Below are 20,819 nucleotides of genomic sequence, written 5' to 3' on the forward strand. Positions count from 1 at the left end.
CATATTTATTATGTAAAGGGGTCCATATCTATGGTCCGGCGACAGCGGCTGTACCTGCGTGGCCTGTAGCTGCTGCTGCAGACAGGACGGCAGCAACGGCGTCTGTGACAGGAGAGAGCGAGGCCTGAGATGCGGCCCCTGACGTCTTTGCAAAGGCTGCAAAATCGGACCCTGACCGAATGACGCGGGCAAGAGGCTGGCCGCCTCCGAGAATGCGCAACAAGGCCTCTAAATAATCGTCAAGTGTGGTCATGAAGGCTGGTAGCTGCAGGCCAAATGTCGAGGTCGGCGATCCGTCCGGGTGCCGTATCGGGTCAAAGATGTGAAAGTGGTTCAGGTCGATCCAGCATCGGTCCGCGCCCCAGTAGCACGTTGTTGAGAACAGGAAGATGACTGTGAAGACGCAGTATACGCTACGTTTATGAAAAGAATACAGCAAGCATTTGAATGTAGATAGCCATAAGCATGAACATTTCGCTAATAAAGATCGAGGGGAAAAAAAGAATATTACTCAGTCGTACCATGGACGATGGTGTCGATAGAGCGATATGTAATAGAGTATCACAAAATACGGCGCAGTGCTTGGAAAGGGCATGAGCAACAGAGGCAGAAAAGCGCGAATGCAGTACATGAAGATTGTGGACGAGGATGGTTATTGAATTGAGTCGAGTCGAGCTGAGTTGAGCTGAGCTGAGTTGAGTTGAGTTGAGCTGAGTTGAGTTGAGTTGAATTGAGTTGGCTGTAGCGACAATGGTGTCGGATTCTTTAAGTATGACGCGCTGTGGAGAAAGTGCAGATGTTTCCCTGGGGGATGGTGGTTGATGGAGGTGGAGCTGAGTCCTGAATGTGTTTCTCACAGTGGCACTGGCTTCTCACGTGTAAAATGACTGCACTTGAGAGATAACCAAACATAGCTGAAGCCACAAAAAAAAAAAAAAAAAAAAAGTGCTTGACACTTTGTACTTTCCTCTCGCTGGCTATTCCTCTCATCACCTCCTCACCGTCAACACCCTTCATCGCCATGGACCAGGATCAGATTGTAAGCTTCCAGCAGCTAATGTTCAGCGAAATGTGCTGGTTCAAACACTGAGCGCTTGAGAACAGCAATGACATATCAATTGATTAGCAACCAAATAGTCCCTAACAATGTTTCTGCTGAACCGACTTGTCTGCATACCAACAGGAGCTCTACGCCCAAAAGTCAGACATTGACAACAATCTGTCTGACCCCACAGTCATTGCCAAGTATCGTCTGGCAGCAGATATCGCTCAAGGTACACATTCCGTCAGAGCAGGGCTCCAATTAGTCATTATATTCATGCCAAGTCTAAGACCGACAGATACTAACAAACCAGGTAACTTTCAATCCAGATGCCCTGACCAAGGTTGTCGCTCGCGTAGTCGATGGAGTTCGCGTAAGCGAGCTCTGTGCTTATGGCGATGAAATCATTCTCTCCTATGTAGGTTCTTCACTCTTTCGTTTTTGTGCGAGCAAAGTGCTCCATTAAAATGAGTCGATGTTCATACCGAACGCTAACATTCAAACGTATACAACACAATAGACGTCCAAGGTCTATAACAAGAACAGTGTCGAGAAGGGAATTGCATTCCCCACCATGATTTCGGTCAATGACTGTGTTGAATATTATTCCCCGACCGGAGACGCTGGCGACGATGTTGTTCTCCACAACGGAGATGTTGTCAAGATGTAGGTCTACTTGCAGGCTGCATGAACACTGGATTTAGCATATTATAGTGCTCAATCGTTAGCATTTCGAGAACACTGCTTGATACTTTGACGACTGACTGCCTGAACTATTTTTCTCGTTTTAATTATTCTTTGGATCCTAGTGAATTGGGCGCTCATATTGATGGTTATATTGCCACAAACGGCCACACCGTCGTGCTGAACTCCAATCCCAGCATGCCAGTGGAGGGGCTTGCTGCGGATGTAGTCTGCGCCGCCTATTTTGCTGCCGAAGCTGCCTTGCGGTTGATGAAGACTGGTAATAGCAACGTTCAGGTTCAGGAGGCGATCGCAGAGGCCGCCGCACTGTTCAACTGCAGTCCCGTGACAGGAACGGCCTCCACTGAGATTAAGCGCTACGTGATTTCAACGGAAAAGTTGATTCTGAATGTACCGGACGAGGAGAACCGCCCTGTGCAGGACTTTGTCTTTGTCGCAAATGAAGCCTACACCCTCAATATCCTTATCAGTTCCGGCGACGGCACCTGCCGGGAAGGCGCGAGCAGACCCACGATTTATGCCCGTAACGTTCACCAAAACTACAATCTGAAGCTCAAGTCTGCACGCGCAGCATTCAATGAGATCGGCACAAAGTTCGGAGTCTTTCCTTTCACAACACGGTAAGGGTTCTTTTGATACGGATCAGCAGATGTCGACGGCTGTGATATTGCTATGTTCTAACCACAGCTGTATGGGGTTTTATGGTTCTGATATATAGCGCACTGGAAGATAAGCGCCATCGTTTGGGCGTCAGCGAACTGGCCTCTCACAACCTTTTGATGCCCTATCCCGTTTACTATACTCGCGCGTCTGACAGGGTTGCACAGTTCAAGATGACCGTCCTGATCACCGCTAATGGCACGACTCGTATCACACCCCCTCTTCCTTTGCCCTTTGTGCACTCGGCCTATACCATTCCCGAGGATTCCAACATTGCAAAAATTATGGCATCCGAGAGTGTCAAGGTCGTCAAGGGCGGCAAGGCTTTGGCAGGTATTGGGGCAACAGAGATCGCTGCACCAGCTGCAGGAATGGAGGTGGACATGTAATCTCTCATGTTTATCTCCCTTTATTCTCTAGTTGCGCCCTCTTTTCTTTCCTTTTGTCATCCAGCATTGCATTGTAATCTAACATCAACGATCCGATAGACCTACTCTACATAAATATCCAGAATAAATCCTTCTAAGAACGAACGAGATACCAGACTCCTGCTACTCTTACAAGAAAAAAAAAGAGTGTTCAAAGAAACGTGCATACATCCTTGGAGAGCGTAGAGGTGCGAACCGCATGTGTATTTGATTTAGCCTTGTGCGCAGAACAGCCTGCTCCTTTCTGCTGTGCTCTCTTTTTTTCGCATAGCCAATAGCAACTATTCATTCATTCATTTGTCTACAATGCAGTCTTCAACAAGAATCATTAACAATATATTAGATAATAGAGTATCTTACAAATAATGTACACACAAAAAGTGAAGAATGATAAGAAGAAGAAAAAAGTTACAGCGACGAAAGATTAGCCATGGCAGTGCTATGGCGTCTCGCCACGCCTTGGTAATTGGCAAAATAATTCGTCTCGCCCAGGGAAGATGCGTCTGTGGTGAAAAATCCGCTTTCTGAGGAGCCAAGACTCTGGCTATAGAGCGGCATCGGAACAGAGTGCATGCTGAAGATATCTAGATTGGAACCCTTCGTTTTGGCAATTCCCACGGTGTTGGCAACATGACTGCTGTACTGGCTGTTGCTCCTCTCCGCGTCGCCGCTGTCCTCCTCGTTTTCCGCATTTACATCCCTGTTCCTGTTACTGTTATCGTCGCTCTGAGTAGAATAACGGGCGCCGCGCAATGGTGATAGCAGGGCTGCCGACAAGGGCGAACTTTCTGATGGTGAATGCCCCTGGTGGCTCAGTCCCGAAGACTCTTGCGAAGTGGCCGAGCCTCCGACCATATCATCTCCATTCGCGCCAGAGCCGGTATCACTGATGGCGTTGATCCAGTGATGCGCTTTCAGTTGATGCTGGTTTGGGATTTCTAAACGGATACCGGCGGCACGAGCAAGTTCTTTACGATCTCGAATGACGGGGAAAGGGAACCCCCTCGATTCGTGCTCGGACTGGACTGGATCCGCGAGATTGTGAGCGTTGTAGGTCGCAGACGGTGTCAGCCAAGCAGAGGCATCGCGATCTCCATACAATCCGCCGACAGAGGTCGTGGTGCCTACAACGGCTTGGCTGATTTCCATCGCTTCAACCACCGAATCGAGGCTCTCTTGGTCGTGCTGCTGCTGCGATTGCTTCTGAACATCGTTCTTATTGAAGAACAGGCTTTGACCAAGCGAACTAGAGTTGTACTTGTGCTCGAGCATCTGCAGCTGCTGGCTCGAGTCCATGTAGCTGCCCTGGTACGATCCCTCACCCATGACATCTGTAAAGCTTCCGAAAGCGCCTGTACTTCCAAATTCGGGATTATCAGTTGCAGAGCGTTGCTTCTGAACACGTCGAAATGCCGGCTGTTGAGAACCAGAGGATGTATAATCAAATGAATCTGTGATGTTATCCGCGTACGAAGCCCAAGGTCCGAAGGTATCATAACCTCGAGCCTCAAAAGCGAGAGAACTGGCAGTGTCTGTGGGGACGCCGCTTGTGGTAGAGCGGCTGGCGTCAATAGCCTGGCTACTAGAGTTGTTCATGGTGCTGTGCATCGCTGAACGCGAGCGACGTCGAGGGGGCAGTCGGTTTTCCTTAAGGTCCTGGAGAAACTTAGACTCATCGGGCTTCTGCTTCTCGGGTTTTGAGGAATCCTGTGCCTTTAATAAAACATCAGTGGCGCCGTAAGCAGGGATCTGCTGAGAGGCTGCTAAGGATGAATTAGTCCCGTATGAACTGGTAAACATGAAAGCAGACTCTGGCATTTGGAAGCCGACACCTCCAAGAGTAGTGGAGGAGACTGGTGAAGCAGAGGGGGAAGTGGAAGTGGATGGATCTGCCGTAGAACCACTGCTGCTGGCTGGCTGACCGGCCCATTCTGTGCGACGACTGTTGCGGATGATCATGTTTTGCTTACGCCGCTCGATCTCGGATCTGATGTACTCTTCCTTGGCCTCAGAGTATGCATCTCCATAAATCTTCCTAGCATTTCTGTATACGCGGCAACGCATGTCGTTGAAGCGATCTAAAAAGGAGAATGATATATGACGCGAAAGGCGTGCAAGGATTAGAAAACGGAGTTTAATGCGGTGAATGTTCTAATATGGTCCACGAAGCTGTTCTTACTCTTTTCCGGATTGCAGTTTCTCCACTTGCGCATGCGTAAAGTTGTCTCATCGCGGCTGACCTGCTTCTTTTCATGACCCTGCCAGCGCTTCTGGTCGCGCCTGCGCTCGTATGGGGTGCTGATGGAGAGATGAAGTTCAAAGAGAGAAAGAAATAATATATTAGAGGCATGCAAAAAAAAAAAGGAGCATGTCACTTTTTCTTTCCCAGAACATACTTGTGGATGTTCTTATTCTCTAGATGGCGCTTGAGATTTGACTTCGTGGTGAACTCTACAACTTGAATAAAAGATCAGTAAGTGCGCGTTAAGTTAGATTGGGTTTCCATGAGGTGTCACAGAGAAACCTTGTTCGTTTCAGCACAGCCTCCTCGGTCAAATTAGGGAGACGACCTGGTCTGTGCATACGTCTTTTGTTTGTATGTGTGATACCGCCACCACCACCACCACTACTGTCCTCCTACACAAAGTGTTTCGAAAGCAACTATTCGTTTATGCGTGCTGTGATTTGCCGATGCTTACCTTTACTTAGATCGCACTTTGGGCAGATATACACAAGCGTCTTTCCATCCTTGCCAATAACCGCGTGAATGTCGTCAGCATTCTGAGGAGCTCCTGAAACGGAAGTACTGCGCTTCATACCGGATTGCTGATGCTGGTCCTGTTGATCCTGCTGATCCTGTTGCCTTCCTTCGTTAGCGCTGTCGTCCTCAGGCGTTGAGGACATGTCCCGGGCCATGCCCCCTGAAACCAAGATACCAAGGCCCTGCTGCGACTGTTGGCTGTAGTACTGTCCATGGGCTGGCTGATACTGATCTTCGTAGGCAAAGGCGTGTACTCCTCCTGTTTCTGTCGTTGGCAAGGTCATTGACGACTCGAACTGCGCTTGCGTCATCTTGTTGCTGTCTTGCTCAGAGTAAAGCGAGGGTCCCAAAGGGAGTACAGAGTTAGCTGCATAGCGAGCGACACCGCTGTAAGATTGAATCGGTGGAGTCGAGCCGTACGAAGAAGAGTGGTACATGAAGTCTGATGTAGACTGAATGGGCGGCATTGATCCACAGATGTTGGTGGCAATGTTTGCAGTAGTCAGGTTAAGACTAGCAGACGCGGGGACTTGAGATGTGGGCATGGGACTCGAGAAGGGACTGTGGTACGGGTACGCAGACTCCGAAGACGACATCTGCTGTTGCTGATAATGGTTTTGGAGGCCACTTTGCTGCGGAGAATTGCTGTACGACTGGTACGGAGAACTGGCGGGCGATATCTGTCGGTGCTGGACGCTCATGGCAGCCAGAGCCGGAGTCAGATGGCTCAGGCCCACAGAGCTGGCATTGCTGTCGATGCTACCCGTACTAAGGCATCGATTGCGGTTGCCTCCCGTGGCGACACTGGATGATGCTGCCCCTGGCCAGAGATAGCTGGACCTCGATTGATGAGGATGGATGTTGTTGGCAGGAGCATGCAGGCCGACCTGACTTGCACCACTTGGGCTATTATGAGTCAAAGTGGGAGAGAAAGCGACAGGGCTCTGCTGAAAGGAGTTTCTGCGATTACGGAGCCGGTTGTTGTAGGTAGATCGTGTATTGAACGCGACAGCACTGATGTTTCCGTGGGTACTGAAGCCCATGGCTAGTGGAGATCGAACCTGAGGAACGGCGGGATGGTGTGCGCTCAGAGGACTCAGATAGGGCGCGCTACCGCTACTGGTGTTGTTGCTGGTACTCTGGTAGTGGTTAGAGGTTTGTGTATGCAAGTGGTATGGGTATGTCAGCTGATGAGTAGTGGCGATTGAGACTGCTGGAGAGACTGGAGTCGAGGCCGAACTAGAAGCCGAAGGATCCCTATCAACATCGCTCTCGTATTGCTGGGCGGTATAGCGGTTGAGCACACTGTTTGAGGGCGATGAGGGGAGCATGATGTTGATGGGACTGCTGTGGGGAGGAATGAGGCAACAGCGCGGTAGGAGGGTGGTGGAAGAAGAACGGAAAGGACTGAAAGATTAGAAGATATGGAGGTAGAATCATGATATGCCAGAACAGAAAGAAACAGAACACCAAAAAGGAGGTGCGGCAGGGGGGATGTAGATTGAAACCTAAAAAATACCTGACGCGATGTGGTGAGAGACGAAGGCAGATGGGCGGATGTGGGATGTGTAGGGAAAGAAAAAAAGGGGGGAGGAGGGGAAGGAGAGGGAAGGAAGAGAAAGAGGAGGAGGAGTATTAGATTTGGTGGGAAGTGAAATACTGTCCGACGGATAGATCTGTTTAGATGAGGATGAGGGCACAGAGGGCAGGCGAATGAGGGCGGTGGCGAGAGAAGGATACTTAAAGTGGATGGTTAAGGATGGCCGTATTGGGGCTGAGCGTATATGACAATTGGGAATGGAATGCAGGGAAAGGAAGCACAGGTCCGCTTGTGTATGTATGTTTATATAGAGAGGATGATGAGGGCTGGAGATAGAAAGCGAGTAAAGCTATACATGTATAAAAAAATGGTGAGAGAGGGAGGGGGAGTAGAAAGGCGGCAGAAGAGGGAGGGTTTTATAGCAAACCCAGTTGACGCGCGAAAGAAAGACGACCAACACTATATCCATCCGTCAGGGAGACGGACAGCTCTCTCTCTGCCCTGCCCTTTCTGCAAAGCAATGTGGTACACCTAGTACGACAGCGACGTCCCCTCCTTTCCCTCCATCCACACTAGAGACATAGACTACACAATCATCTATGCATATTGAACACAAGGGACACCACACATGCCTAGTATGCAACATACAATATGCAAGGCAATGCACAACACATAATACACAATGCACAATACACAACACACAATACACAACAATACACAGTAAACAATACACTCATGCATATCCCCTCTCTCAAGCATCGCACACTGCCGTCGATCGGTGGCCAAAAACCCCTCCCTCCATGATTATCCATCTTGAGCTTCTATAACACTGACAATCCCCATCCATCCTATGGCCAAATGACTTGGATTGAATAGAATCCAACTGAGGCATGTGTAATTGAAATCCGCCTCACATCTCACTCGGAATAGCGTCAACCGGGCTACCCGCATACACACTCGCAAACGCCATCGATACCATTCTTGCAAAGGGAAGAAGCACAAGCATGCCAAGGAAAGTAGTAATCAGAGCAACAGCATTTTTTTTCCTTCTTTCTCAACGACGTCTATCGGATGTGGCCCTTTTGCCCTTGACCAATTTCCTTGCATTATAAACTCATACTTCGTCGTCTGCAGGAAGTGAGGTGGACAGGACGAATTGGAAGATCGTGTGAGGTGTTCCGTCATTCAACGTAATCAAGCTCAAGTTCTGAAGCGGGGAAGCATGGAATAGACAAAAATAAGGGAATTAGTGCCTGGCAATCAATTAGCCCGAGACGTAAAAGTACGGCGCCAGCAATTTAGAAAAGTCGTTGGGGAGGGAGGAGGGGCCACTTGCCTCTCTGGCGCCCAAATCATTGTTTGAAATATGCGGGATGAAAGCAACATACTGTGACGGTGGCAGTAACACAGGCAAGAAGGGCTTATTCACTATATACGTAAAAGCAATCACACCAAGCTATCTCGTCTAGCAACAAGAAGATACATAAACGCGTTTTACGAGAAACGAAGCCGCAGCTTAGGGAGCAGCACGATGTAGGAAGCAGACTATCCCGCTGATGGTGGTGATATCCAATTCTCATGGGCGCGGAAACTTGTCCATCAATCTGTCAATTATATTTGCTGGATCTGGTAGTATTTTCACCGCATGCAGTACTATAATAAAAAAGGAAGAATACCAACACGGACAAGAACCAAGGAGACCGGCTATGAAACGCCTCAGCACCAGTCTTAAGAACTTTCCATCGTTAATTTAACATCAGAAACCTTAGACCACTATGGTTAAGCGGAGTCGTCTTATCCAATACAAGGCAAAAACATGGTGCAGATCTGCACAGGCCACATGCCACAAAGATGATACATTGCCACTGCAAAGCGCGATGACGGAAGTGATCCCCCTCTTTTGTATTCGTCTTACACTTTCAGTCATGCAGCGATTCTTAAAAAAATGGAGCAGTATCTCTGTGCATTGCGACGAAGAAATCATTGCCGCGCGTCAAGACGTAATAGGGATCAATTTTGGAGAGCTCCATGCATATGTCCCACTTCGGGTAAAGCAAGATGGGTTCTAAGGTTTGGGGGCCTCATGATACATAGCGGAAAAAAATGGAACATGTGGACGTCTCTGTGGGATAGATTATGCAAAGGTTGGCGAACAAATTCGAGACATGGTGAACGACGACGGGGTCACTGATCCAGGTACCCCAACCATTTAACTGTCCGGTTCTGCGATAAGTCGACAGATCATAGCGTGTACTTCTTCATAGCATATATGTTGACTGCAGAGGCCTTCGTGGGCTGCAATCATTTTTAATGACAGTGTCGTATCGCGGATTGATTGCATTACATAAAATGTAACTACACTTGCAGGACCAATGATGGTTCTAGACAATAATGATCTAAGGCAGATATCCTGCTGCCTGGAGTATCCTTGTATTCCAGTATTCTGGACATCGATATGATGTAGGGTGTGGTTGTAGGCATGTGATTTGGGTTTGGTCCCTAGGATATATTCTATACCAATCACTGTAGATTCTGACACGTCCTTGAACGCCTGAGCAGTGCAATCTTACCTTTGGTGCATTAGATCCAAACATCTACAATGCAAACCACTTCATACTTGAAGCACATCTGTACTTAATCTAGGTGCAGGACTAGGGTTGAATTGGTGCAATGTGGCTACGATGTACAAAAAAAAGGGTGTACCGATAATTCTTCATTTGAGAGCAAAGACAAGCAAAGATAGACGCAGCTGCAGGCTAAAGCGTGCATTCCTGCGATTATAGCATAGCAGCTGACGCGAACGCGCTTAGCCCAGGACCCTGTGTCACAGTCGTACGGATTTCCTCATCGCTCCACAGTATCATTACACCGGGGCTATGCATGGGTCCATAGTACGATATGAAAACCGTTCTTTTGTGTAACCTAAGACTACCTTACCTTCCCACACCTACTTACTCGCTTTATCCGGCGGCTGTAGAAGCTAACTAGCGCTCCATCAGTTACTTATACTAGTTATTTAATCGTATGTTTTCTATTGGAAGTGATACAGTGAGCCTGAAGGGGGTCAATCCTTACAACTGACAGCACTGTTCCGAGTGAAAAACAAGCTAGAAAACGATGTGGAGCAAAGCATGAACACACAATTTCCGCAGCAACTTTGCCCATGTTAGAATGACTTCCATAAATCTCTGTTGCTGATGTTACTAGTGTGATTGCCGTCGGCGTCGGTTTGTTTTTCTGTCGCAAATAGAGTAACCTCGCGTAAAGTAACTCTCGTTGTCCTCATGGACAGAACAAGCTTAGTCCATTGCGCTCCTACCCGTCGTACGCTCATGCCCTACTCCCAGGATAACTATCCCAAGCTCGCTAATCCTCAATGAACGCCAGGCCGTCATACTGGTGGTCAGGTTCTACATGTTCCCCAACTTACCGATAGTCAGCTGTAACAAGGTACATCAGCTTCCTGGCAACCTCACTCTCCAGCATTGATATATTCAGCAGCTTCGATGATATAAGCAAACCAGGCGCTAACCGCACATTGTCCCATTATTGCCTCGGGAGCATGACAGTGAGCATTGGACACGTTTGAAATGTTCTGGCTAACACTCTGGTACCATGCTCTAAAAGCAACTGATTATATGGGCATTCTCAAGATGCCAGTGATTCAGAGGGATGTCCCAAGGTACTGGTCTTGCTGACAGTAACAACACACTATGCCTTGTCTACGTCAACGCTTTATTTTATCAGGTACGGACAAATATGGGAGCTTTAAGTACTCTCAGTTACTCAAGTGCTTTGTCTCTTCAATTTTTTTTTTTTTTTTTTTTTTTTTTTTGGCGGTCCTAACCAGCACCACATCAATTGCAATCTGCTTAGTCAACTCTTCTCAAACCTCGTCCTTGGCGCCTGCTTTATTGTCTTCTGTGGATTCTATACCGAACTTACCTCGGAGATCAAGTTGTCGCAATTACAAGTCTTCTTCGGCGTGGTATCTTCGACTACGATCTCATTGTCATCAAAAAGTCCCTGGCCGCCATCAACAACTCGTCAGTCGATCACGTCTACTACAACAACCTTTTATCTCTTATGGCCATGGCCCTGTCATCTTCTTGAATGGAGAATACCCGCTAGGGTTGAGCGTCATCATATAAAGATGGCTTCGCTGTATTCCACGGCTTCATGTTTGTACCATTCATCATGGGCATTTTTGAATCCTTGGTCAATCTGGCCGGCTTCATGCAAATTTCCAAGACTTCGCCCACTTCACAGACGATCTTGAGAGCGGTACGCCAGAGTACCGCAATACCTTCCTTGGCCATTTTACCTTTGGCGATATCATCAAGACCGGTCATCTTATGGACATAGTCCTAATCCTAGAAGGAAGAACGCTTTACACGTGGGCCAGAGATTAGGAGATGCGAGCAAATACGATACCCGCCTACATCCCTATGACTCAGCAGGTTGTCGATGGTGACGACAGACTTTATTCATAATATCGCCTTGGTCACTCATTACGATCCATAGCCTCGTCCACGATTGTTAGGTGCTTTATTTATGAGACATTGTGTATCAAAGCAGCTGTGGAATTGACGCGGTCCAAAATAGGTGTAAACGTGATATTGGATCCTGCTCATTCGTGTTTCCTGCTTATTTTCCAGGGGCATTGGGATCCTTCTCAAGATCTCTCAAGAGCTCCCTCATCCTGCTGGTGTCGCGACGACCAGCCTTCAGTGCTGCGGCGACAGCAGCAGGGCTGCTGTCCAAGTGACGGTTGATGCGCTCCCATTGAGTTCCTGAAGACACGTCGTCCCTCTTGGCCAAAAATTCAGCTTCCTTGTCTCTATAAAACATTGATGTAAGACAAGAAGCGCGATTATTAACGAATACTGAGAGTAGACTTAATGAAGGACCTCTAGCTCGCCGCACTACCTGTTCTCTGTGATCGACTTGGCCTTTTTTTGATTATAGTCTTCGTAGAAACGGTCAATTGCTTCGTGTGCAGCTCCAATGGTCTCCTGTTGCTTTGCCTCTGATCTCTCGTCCTTCTCTGCAACAATTGCTGCCTGCTTCTCACGCCACTCCCTACGGCATTACAGATAGAGGAGATAAAATAATAGCGAGTTGGTGAAACGTGGTACAAATGAGAAACAGCACCGTAGGGAAGAGATACACACCTGACGACTTCGGGGACCTCTGGGGGCTTGAACTGAGGCACGCGCGTCATCGATGGGCTAGGGCTTTGGAACCCGCTGCTGACGCCCGTCGCTTGAATAGGAATACTGGCTGCAAAGGTCTATTCGTGACGAGTGCAAAGATGATGTGCGGTTGGGTACAAAAATCCTCCACTTCCTGCTCATGAATATCAATCAATCGAATTCTGAGACGTGCAAAATGGCGAATGAATTCTACCTGACTGACAGGGACTGAGTCCGTAGTCTCGATCGCAGGAAAATCGGTATGGAACGCGCCGAACTCGTCGTCATCGGCAGCGACAGAGACTGAGGGTGCCGAGGGGTCGACTGCCTTTCCACTAACAGGAGGGCTGGTGAGCGATGCCTCGTGCTCTGCGAAGCTTGGGAAGTTGGATTCGAAGTCACCGTCGATATTATTGGAAGGAGAGGCTACGCCAGATCCTGATGAAAGACCAGCGAGGAAGTCAGCGTCGCCTCCCAACACGGCTTGCTCGCGAGCGAGGAAGTCCGCCGTCGGGTCATCCGACCCAAAGTCAGTCTTTTTGGAGGAGGGTGCGTCAAAAGAAAAATCGTCCATGATGTAATACAATTGTGCGTCTGCTGGAAGAGGTGAAGGAAACAGAAATAGGACGTCAGAAAGATGTTGTCGCTGACAAGCCGTACGTCTGAACGCGTGCGTGTAAGCAAGGGAGGTCGCCTCTTAGGATGAAGGATGGGTAGATTGGAGAGAAGATGGGCAACAATGTGCAGCGTAGTGCAGCGCAAGATTAAGGCAGACAGACTTACGACAAAGAGGATGTGATGGTATAAATTGAATGGAAGATGGAGTTGGGATGAGATGATGGAGAAGCAGTGGGGAACCAGGGACCCCTCCCCGCTATTGTGACGTCACCATGGAAGGGCAGATCAGTTTGCTCATTCGGCCAAACTGAGCTCACCAGACGATTCGCAGACATCGGGTTCCTTAGGTATGGTGCTGTTGTTTTGGCCAGGGACCCGGTTTACTATGGTTTCTGGGGCCTGAAAGATCCTTACAATTCGTTCCAAACCTGTGTCAAAAAAACCAATATACCAAAATTTTGCCACCAAATTTTAAGTGTCTAGCAAAAGACAAAAGCGCTTCGAAAGTCGGGCCGGCCAAGCTGAGATTGTACTGTTCAAAAAAGACAGAGTTTCTCAAGTAAAATGTTCTGCGAAGACGCCGGTTTATTATGTCGACTGGCGCAATCATGCAATATGGCTTGCAAGGATCAATACACTCCTTGCTTTGCCTGTAATGATAGTTTATTAAGAATAATGATAGCTGAGGGTCCACGGGACCTAGAACAGACGTGGCATATACAACAAATAGAGCGCACCATATACAACGAATAGAACGCGCCATTGATTGAACTTCGAGAAGTCGGCTGGTCAACCGCAAACAAAAGGTACAAGGCTGAGTATGTGCTGGTCCCCGCAGATGATAAGTGCATTTTTTCTCATCGCAGGCATTATCCTTATCTGGTAGTTAGGGTATAATCTTTGCGCGGTTCATCCAGGCGCCCCCAACGCGGATCATCCGCTGAGCCATCGAGCGAAAGAGTAGTAAGAATAAAAATTTTGGGAAAGTAATTAAATGTAAAGGCCGCATGGAATATGGTCACGGTACCTCGATTGGGGCAGACAGCCAATAGAACAATAAGAAAAACGTGCACGCAACAGCTCGAAGGAGAATGGCCAGTCAAAGACAGGGGCTACCTTTCCCATTAAATCCCACTGCTTCCGGCCACCTCACTTTCTTTCGTATGTGAAAGACTTCTCCGTTGCATACTCTACATCCTGGAGTAATGTGGCTCTAGATCCAGGGCCTTCCTTGCCATGCTCAGATCCCGCAGCCTCGGGTGGAAGGGCCAACGGTATAGGATACGCCAGCCCAAAGGCCTTGCGAATTCCCATCTCGACAGAACTCGCAAGGAAGACGCCAATGGTGGAAAAGACTCACGGGAGCACGAATGACCGCCAATCTTACGGCTCGGCAAAGGTGTAATGCAAACAATCCGGCATATTTCTCTTCTTGAGGTAGTCAAAGACGACAATCGAAAGGAATCCGGTGACAATTCCCGATACCATCGACCATCCAGTAGCGATTCTCTCGAGTTGAGTAATCAATCCTAACAGGAGCGGAATAGCGCAGCTGGTGCAGACTAGATATCCGATCAGAAAGAGGATGACAATATTGTAATCCTTGAGCGAGACAATCACGATCGGAACGTTGATCAAGAAGACAAGGGTACGGGGTATCAGACACTTTTTCCACGGAAAAAGCGGGGAACAATGGTGTCTACAATAGCGTTCTGGAGTGAATCAACGCATCATTCATTCGTGGCGACGACCGACAGTGCAGCGAGAACAACAATCCAGATGGGGCCGAAGTCTTGCCTGCACCAAGCAAATCCAAGAATCCACCAAAGTCATACATGAAGCAGACAACCACAAGGCCCAGAGCACCCCAAATCGAACCACGCTTCAGAGCCCTCTCGTCTGCGGATGCCCAAATCCTTTACTAAGGGTCCTCGGAAAAGATAGTGGCGCAGGTCATGGAGATGGGCATGGCGTCGCATGCAGCCCATTCCCAATAATTGGGTCCAAGCATCTCGGGCAAAGGCGTAGGCAAGTTGTTAGAACGTTAGGTGACAGCTACGTAGATAACCATGATCAACAAGGGAGCAACACCAAAGGCTCCTTGTGCGACATCAGTCAGAATAGAGACGTAAAGGCCACCAGCCGCGGTGTACACGGAGCTGACAACAGAGACCACGATAACGATAGGCATCTGAGAGCCACCGATGACCTTATCAAGCAAGTTGCCGATCGAAGTGTACTCCACACAGAGGGCGATAACATGTCCAAAAGCATGACCAGAGTAACAATGATCGTGAGGATAGTGTAGTGTCGAATCTCCACTGAACAAAATCGCCCAGGGACCACCAAAAAGATGGGAGGATCACGAGAGATCGAGTAGGCAGCTGGACCGACAATGACTGCGGATACGATATATGCAGGCATGGAGAAGATGATCCTATGGCAGCAGACATGTATGTATACAAACAGTCCATTGTCAGCAAGATGAGGAGATTTTGGAGATGCGAGTAGCAAGCGAGCAACATTGAGGATGTCTATTAGACATACCAGGCGCCAACACCAAAGGCATAGAAGGACCAGGCGATGGTGTGTGCTCAGGCACCGAGCGACGGGCTGTTAAGAAGGACTCTGTAGGGTCCTTCTTAACCCTTTGAGAGCGGTAGGCAAGATATAACGCGCCAAGGTCAAAGAGGACGATGGTTGTGATGGAAAGACCGTATGTTATGAACACCAGTGACATTGGAGGGAGTTTGGTGCCGGAGAGTGTGTTGAAGGGGAGTGAGACGAAATGAGACACAAGGCGAGAAAAAGAGAAAAAGAGGAATAAGGATCTATTCAACATTGTATTATCGGAACCTTATTCGAATTCCGCTTCCTTACAAACGGAGACTGGATCAAGGTGGTGCTGGGCTTAGAGGCCAAGATGGGGCAGCTTGGTTGGATCCATGGCGATCAGACTATGACGAGCTGAATTGGCGATTAGACTGAGGGGTAGAGAACACGGAGTAATAATAAAATGTGGGGAGCGACCGGATATAAATTGCGCATCATTGGCGACGGTGCACTCTCAACACTCGACAGGCATCTTTCTAGATGGGTATATGATGAGGTGGGAATGAACATGTTTGAAGCAGGTGGTGATCCTCGGTAATGGCGACAAAAGAAATATATATACCTTGCGTTGCATTCCATTCACCGCTTTATGCTGTTCAAGTTTTTTGTTGGAGCCCAAAATCTTTATTCATTAGAGCCATCCGCTATTTGAACAGATCCTCCATGTTGCCGCCACGAAGCTTCTTGGTTCTACGTGTGGAAGCCGTAAAAAAATCTGAGTCCGAAGCCGAGTCCACTTCATCCGAATCACTCAGTGAGATGGTACGCTTTGGGTCACGGCCCTTAGAAGCCGACGATCCGATTGTTGCTTGCTGTCGAGCGCGCTTGACACCGATGCTACTGTCGTTGCTATCACTTTTACTACTACCGTCGCTGTCGCTTTTGCTGTTATTCTTATCATCATCCTCATCATCCTCGCTATCAGTATCATCGGGTATCAAGATGGCCCGTCTAGCCTGCGGACGGCGACCATTCGAGCGACTGATGCTCTTCACCTCTTCCTCCTGGTCGGAATCTTGATTGTAGCTATCGAGACTCACTACATCGTCCGTATTAGAGTGAACCTCATTTTCATTTCCTTGTTCGTTATCGCTGCCTTCGTTGTCCGAATTGCTGTTGTTCTCAGGCGTTCCGCTGTCTTCCGAGCTACCGCTTTCATCGCTGTCGTCAAGTATATGGAAAGTTGGTCCGCGCGTTCTTTGAAGTCGAGACCGATTGATTCCATAGTCTGATCTTGATCGTGTTCGCCTACGTCCTCCTTGGTGGTCGCCACTGTCACTGCCAGAACCAGAGTCGTTTCCTGAAAATTGCAGGTCGTTCTCGTCCGGATCGATCTCGCTCCTGTCCTCGTTGTCAACTTCATCGTCATTAATAAAGGAGTCATGAGAATCATATGCATCTGGTTCCGAGTCTAGATCAGTATTGTCCTGACTAGTGTCGGAGTCCTCCACATCACTAAAGAGATTACTGCAGTTGACACATATTCCGTTCCTGACTTCCCACCCACACGATACACATCGTCTACGACAAACCAAAACCGAAACCAAAGTCAAAGATGAAAAAAAAGGTCGAATATGTTATTATCTCAATCAACGTACAATAAGAGAAATAGGGTACTAAAAGTGTTCGCAAGAGGCTGAACACATACCTTACTCCATCGTCATTGTCGACAATGGTTCCGTTCAAGCCTTCAAGTCCGAGGGGTCTGAAAATGCCTTGCCAGAGGTCCCCTTTGCTCTGAATCTTCTTAAAGCTATTTTCGTCCGCCTCCAGTTTCTCTTGTGCCAGCTTCCTTTCGAGATCGGGAAGCCTTGCGATGGATGAGTGAACCTGCTCCTGAATATTGAACGATAATGTCGGTTGTCGCAAGAGTTTTGTCCGGCAGGATGGGCACGACTTTTGGATCTGGAGCCATGAACGAAGGCAGGTGTAACAAAAGGTGTGGCCGCACTCAACCGTGAATGGAGACGAAAAGTAATCGACACAGATGCTGCAATGGAGTGCTCCATCATTCGGGGTGATGATACGAACGACTGTGTCGGCAGGTGCGGGCTTTGATGTAATGTCGGAGGAGCCTGGGATCAATGCTGTGCTGGGTCTCGTTTGTATCTCGTTGCCCGCCACAAGCTTTGCGATGATAACGTCCTTAAATTCGATCTCCTTCTGCAAATGCACCACTTGTTTCCGCAGCTGCTCCACCTCTGAATGGGCGTCCTTAGCGGCGAACAGCTCCAAAGCCATGTCGTCGAGCGATGAAGACGGTCCTGACATTGAAGAACTGGATGCATGACTTGAAGGGGCACTATCTATGGATGCCGATTTTATCATAGCTGATCCACTGGGAGCATTTTGAGATACTGAGGGATGTGATGATTCTCCGTTCTGCTTAGCTTTCTATTAAAGAATAACATCACTGTTAGTTAGGGCCATTGGCTGGCGTACACAGGAAGAGGCGAGAGTGGCAGATCTACAAGTGGTTTCGACATTTACATTTTTGCCTTTCTTTGACTTTGCCATGGCAACGCAATGCACGTTCGTAGGAATGTGTTTGTGTACGTGTGCGAGTTGATGGAGAGGGAAAGGGAGAGGGAGAGGGAGAGGAGAGATAGGGGAGGAGATAAAGCGATGTTCTTTAAAAAAATATTTGTTTTCTGTTGACTTCGACTTCTACGTGTGTCAAAATTGGTGGCGAAAAGGGTCCGACACGCTCTGAAAAGCCATCTCATCACTCCACCTTCAATCTCATCCCCATTCACCGAATTAGGCACCCGGATGTTTCGCTCGATAGGTGTTGCCCAGACAAGTCTTGGCGTACTGTCCGCCTTGACAGGGCTCGCAGTGTTTATTACCCTTCTGCAGAGTACGCCTTCGTATATCCAGCCTCGTACCGATAAGTGTCTCGTCCCTACCCTCGCCGCGGAAGACCAACTCCTCCCGATCCCGGGCCTCGATCGTCTCGTCTGAATCCTCGTACCTTACTTCGTCGACTCTTCGCGGACAGATTATGGACGCCTTGTGGTTCAATTGCTCGTGGCCTTTCTTGGCCCGATCACCCTGCTGGAAATAGTCGAGGGCAGTCGCGTGGGGAACCATTGGACCATGCTTGCCTGCATGCCATTCACTGCCCTCTTTTCCTATGCAACCGGCGTCGAAATTTATCTGCCGCTACTGTTTGTTCCTCTGATGATTATGGCCTGGCCTAGGCTAGAATCCACTGCCGGTGCAAGCTCTATACCCTTGCCTCGGGTGTACTCCATCCTGGTTACTCATGTGCTGAACCTGGTTTCACTGATCTTTTATCTTGCTTCAGGACCGTCCGTTGTGGGCGAAGGCCTCTCTTCGTTGCCTCGAAATACGGCCGTGAATGTAGCGCTGCACATATCTCTCTGGTTTCTATACACGCCTCTGACATGGCTGTTAGAGAGGGCCGTCGTCTCAGCACCGCTTTCCGCGCAGGATACGGCTCGGCAGGATGAAAAGGCGCGACAGATTGTTCGCACCTTGTTCTTAATGATGGCTGGATTGAATGCAGGCTTGCATTTGGCCGCCTTGATCGCCTTCTGGAATGGCTCAACTCCTATCAAGCATATCCTTCTTTCGTTCTCCCACCAGTTCCGCGTCGATCATATTTACTACGCATCCGCATATTTTCTGCTCTGGGACTTTTTCGGTGCAGTCTGCGGCAGTTTTATGTGGATCCTTTCAGATACGAGGAGTGTACGGAGCGCGGCTCTGTTCCTCGCGCTCTCAGTCATTCTGTCACCCGGATCTGCGCTCATGTTGTTCTGTGCACATCGTGAGGAACGGCTGATGAAGTGCTCTCGTTCAACAGTAGACGCAACTGCGAAGATGACGAAGCTGCAATAAATACTCACCACGTTTATTTTGATGGAGAAATTGCTATACTTTATTAGCAAGTATGAAATGTGAGCTCCGTGTTGATGCTGGTTAGTCCAACTGAAGAGCAGTTTTCTCAAAGCTGGGATGGTAGTCACCACCAATGCTGAGGCAATTAACCTCTTCAGCTTCCTTCACGTCCTCGGCACCATTTAGGTCGGAGAGATCGGAGCATATGATGCTGGATTCAGCGGATATGTCGCTACTGCTGTGCTGGTCCTGGACTGCATCGTAGTTCTCGGAATCGGATGTAGCCTCAGACATATTGTCTTCATGTTCCAGGGGGTCCGATCCTTGACGCGAATGAATTGAAATAACACTCAAATTGGCTTCATCCTTCACAGCAGCAGTTACCGCATCAGATCTGTCAGTAGAGCGCGGGCAACTGACTATCCGAAGATGCTGTTGATGATGTGAGTTGTATGCAAGGGGAGGATTATTGCGGATAAAACTGACAGGGCCCGTCTTCAGTGCTTTTGTGCTTATGAATTCTGGCTCTTGTTGTTCCAGTGGCCGCTTATGATTTGTGTTGTTGGTATGCTCTTCCATGTCCTTGATGTCTTTTGAGAATGGTTCAGCTAGCAGTATTTGAATGGCAATCGGATACTCGTGCTAGTTGAATGCGACGATAGGTTTTGCAAAATATCAATGAACAAAACGGCTAAATAAATAAAAAAAGAAGCGACGCGCCTTCCTTGGACTACTTGCCTCTAGCAGGGTGAGGATGTTGTCGCTGTGGAGCGGCACTGGCGTGTCCTTTGGGAGTTCTTTACCGTCGAGCATTGAACGGTTGATGCCAAGTCGAGTGACAGTGACCACGTCTGCTTTTGAGATGACTTGAACTAGATCAAGGTAGCAGGAAGATGAGGATGATAGTATGGATAAGAGTTGTGAGTGTTAGATGAAAGCAAATAGAAGGAACCCAGGTTTGGTTTAGGTTCTCTATGTCACACTGACCTTGTTTGCGGCTGATGTGAGTCGAGGTGACACCCGCAAAGGACCCGCGGCCGATGAATAGTGTAGTATCCTGGGCAAGCTGTAGGGTCTGGCCTGTGCTCTTGAGACAGAGGGTGGCAATGACGGTCATTAGAACGAGGTGAACTAATTGGAATGTAAAGGATGTAATGATTGGACTTAGGCGTGAGTATACAGAATGTATGAGAATGCAAAGTGTGTGTGTGTGTGTGTGTATGACAGGAGATTCGAGCCTGGGTGGAGTCGTGTTGGATGGTGAAGCGTGATGAGGATGGTGAAGCGTTTGTCGTTGTTGTTGTCCAGGAATACGCGCGCATGTGTAAGTGTGTGCGTGCGTGATAATCAGTTATGAACCCTTTTTTGGCCTCTGTGCCTGTCCAATAGA

At 48.5% G+C, this 20,819-nt stretch overlaps 8 protein-coding genes across 8 annotated transcripts; 2 read left to right on the forward strand and 6 right to left on the reverse strand.

Moving 5' to 3' along the window:
* Positions 1-28: 28 nt before the first annotated feature.
* BC939DRAFT_506724 (uncharacterized protein) lies at positions 29-595 on the reverse strand (the record flags this gene model as incomplete). Its single annotated transcript, XM_051560815.1, has 2 exons — positions 29-413; positions 522-595. 2 exons carry the CDS (start codon positions 593-595, stop codon positions 29-31), a joined length of 459 nt encoding a protein of 152 aa, XP_051408234.1.
* Positions 596-955: 360 nt separating this feature from the next.
* Positions 956-3,004, forward strand: BC939DRAFT_463664 (peptidase M24, structural domain-containing protein). The gene is made up of 6 exons (XM_051557265.1): positions 956-1,039; positions 1,184-1,274; positions 1,372-1,460; positions 1,563-1,708; positions 1,852-2,367; positions 2,466-3,004. Exons 1-6 carry the CDS (start codon positions 1,022-1,024, stop codon positions 2,794-2,796), a joined length of 1,191 nt encoding a protein of 396 aa, XP_051408235.1. The 5' UTR covers positions 956-1,021; the 3' UTR covers positions 2,797-3,004.
* A 174-nt stretch (positions 3,005-3,178) lies between these two features.
* Positions 3,179-5,344, reverse strand: BC939DRAFT_298323 (uncharacterized protein). The gene is made up of 3 exons (XM_051551356.1): positions 5,232-5,344; positions 5,015-5,133; positions 3,179-4,913 (listed from the first exon to the last, which is right to left on the reverse strand). The coding sequence occupies exons 2-3, from the start codon at positions 5,046-5,048 to the stop codon at positions 3,244-3,246; spliced, it is 1,704 nt and encodes a 567-aa protein (XP_051408236.1). The 5' UTR covers positions 5,049-5,133; positions 5,232-5,344; the 3' UTR covers positions 3,179-3,243.
* Positions 5,345-11,493: 6,149 nt separating this feature from the next.
* Positions 11,494-13,173, reverse strand: BC939DRAFT_532158 (clathrin light chain-domain-containing protein). The gene is made up of 4 exons (XM_051561645.1): positions 12,546-13,173; positions 12,311-12,429; positions 12,066-12,218; positions 11,494-11,976 (listed from the first exon to the last, which is right to left on the reverse strand). The coding sequence occupies exons 1-4, from the start codon at positions 12,903-12,905 to the stop codon at positions 11,784-11,786; spliced, it is 825 nt and encodes a 274-aa protein (XP_051408237.1). The 5' UTR covers positions 12,906-13,173; the 3' UTR covers positions 11,494-11,783.
* Positions 13,174-14,098: 925 nt separating this feature from the next.
* Positions 14,099-15,689, reverse strand: BC939DRAFT_506728 (uncharacterized protein; the record flags this gene model as incomplete). Its single annotated transcript, XM_051560816.1, has 5 exons — positions 14,099-14,273; positions 14,337-14,614; positions 15,009-15,270; positions 15,359-15,386; positions 15,497-15,689. 5 exons carry the CDS (start codon positions 15,687-15,689, stop codon positions 14,099-14,101), a joined length of 936 nt encoding a protein of 311 aa, XP_051408238.1.
* A 224-nt stretch (positions 15,690-15,913) lies between these two features.
* Positions 15,914-18,258, reverse strand: BC939DRAFT_298373 (uncharacterized protein). Its single transcript, XM_051551357.1, has 4 exons — positions 18,053-18,258; positions 17,211-17,956; positions 16,125-17,083; positions 15,914-16,038 (listed from the first exon to the last, which is right to left on the reverse strand). Exons 1-3 carry the CDS (start codon positions 18,077-18,079, stop codon positions 16,207-16,209), a joined length of 1,650 nt encoding a protein of 549 aa, XP_051408239.1. The 5' UTR covers positions 18,080-18,258; the 3' UTR covers positions 15,914-16,038; positions 16,125-16,206.
* A 42-nt stretch (positions 18,259-18,300) lies between these two features.
* On the forward strand, positions 18,301-19,460 carry BC939DRAFT_463674 (uncharacterized protein). The gene has a single exon (XM_051557266.1). The coding sequence runs from the start codon at positions 18,662-18,664 to the stop codon at positions 19,427-19,429; it is 768 nt and encodes a 255-aa protein (XP_051408240.1). The 5' UTR covers positions 18,301-18,661; the 3' UTR covers positions 19,430-19,460.
* BC939DRAFT_463677 (uncharacterized protein) lies at positions 19,461-20,805 on the reverse strand. Its single transcript, XM_051557267.1, has 3 exons — positions 20,417-20,805; positions 20,168-20,301; positions 19,461-20,071 (listed from the first exon to the last, which is right to left on the reverse strand). Exons 1-3 carry the CDS (start codon positions 20,544-20,546, stop codon positions 19,511-19,513), a joined length of 825 nt encoding a protein of 274 aa, XP_051408241.1. The 5' UTR covers positions 20,547-20,805; the 3' UTR covers positions 19,461-19,510.
* Positions 20,806-20,819: the final 14 nt, after the last annotated feature.

The sequence above is a fragment of the Gamsiella multidivaricata genome, assembly GCF_025024155.1.
Source record: "Gamsiella multidivaricata strain RSA 2152 chromosome Unknown BC939scaffold_78, whole genome shotgun sequence".
Taxonomy (NCBI): domain Eukaryota; kingdom Fungi; phylum Mortierellomycota; class Mortierellomycetes; order Mortierellales; family Mortierellaceae; genus Gamsiella; species Gamsiella multidivaricata.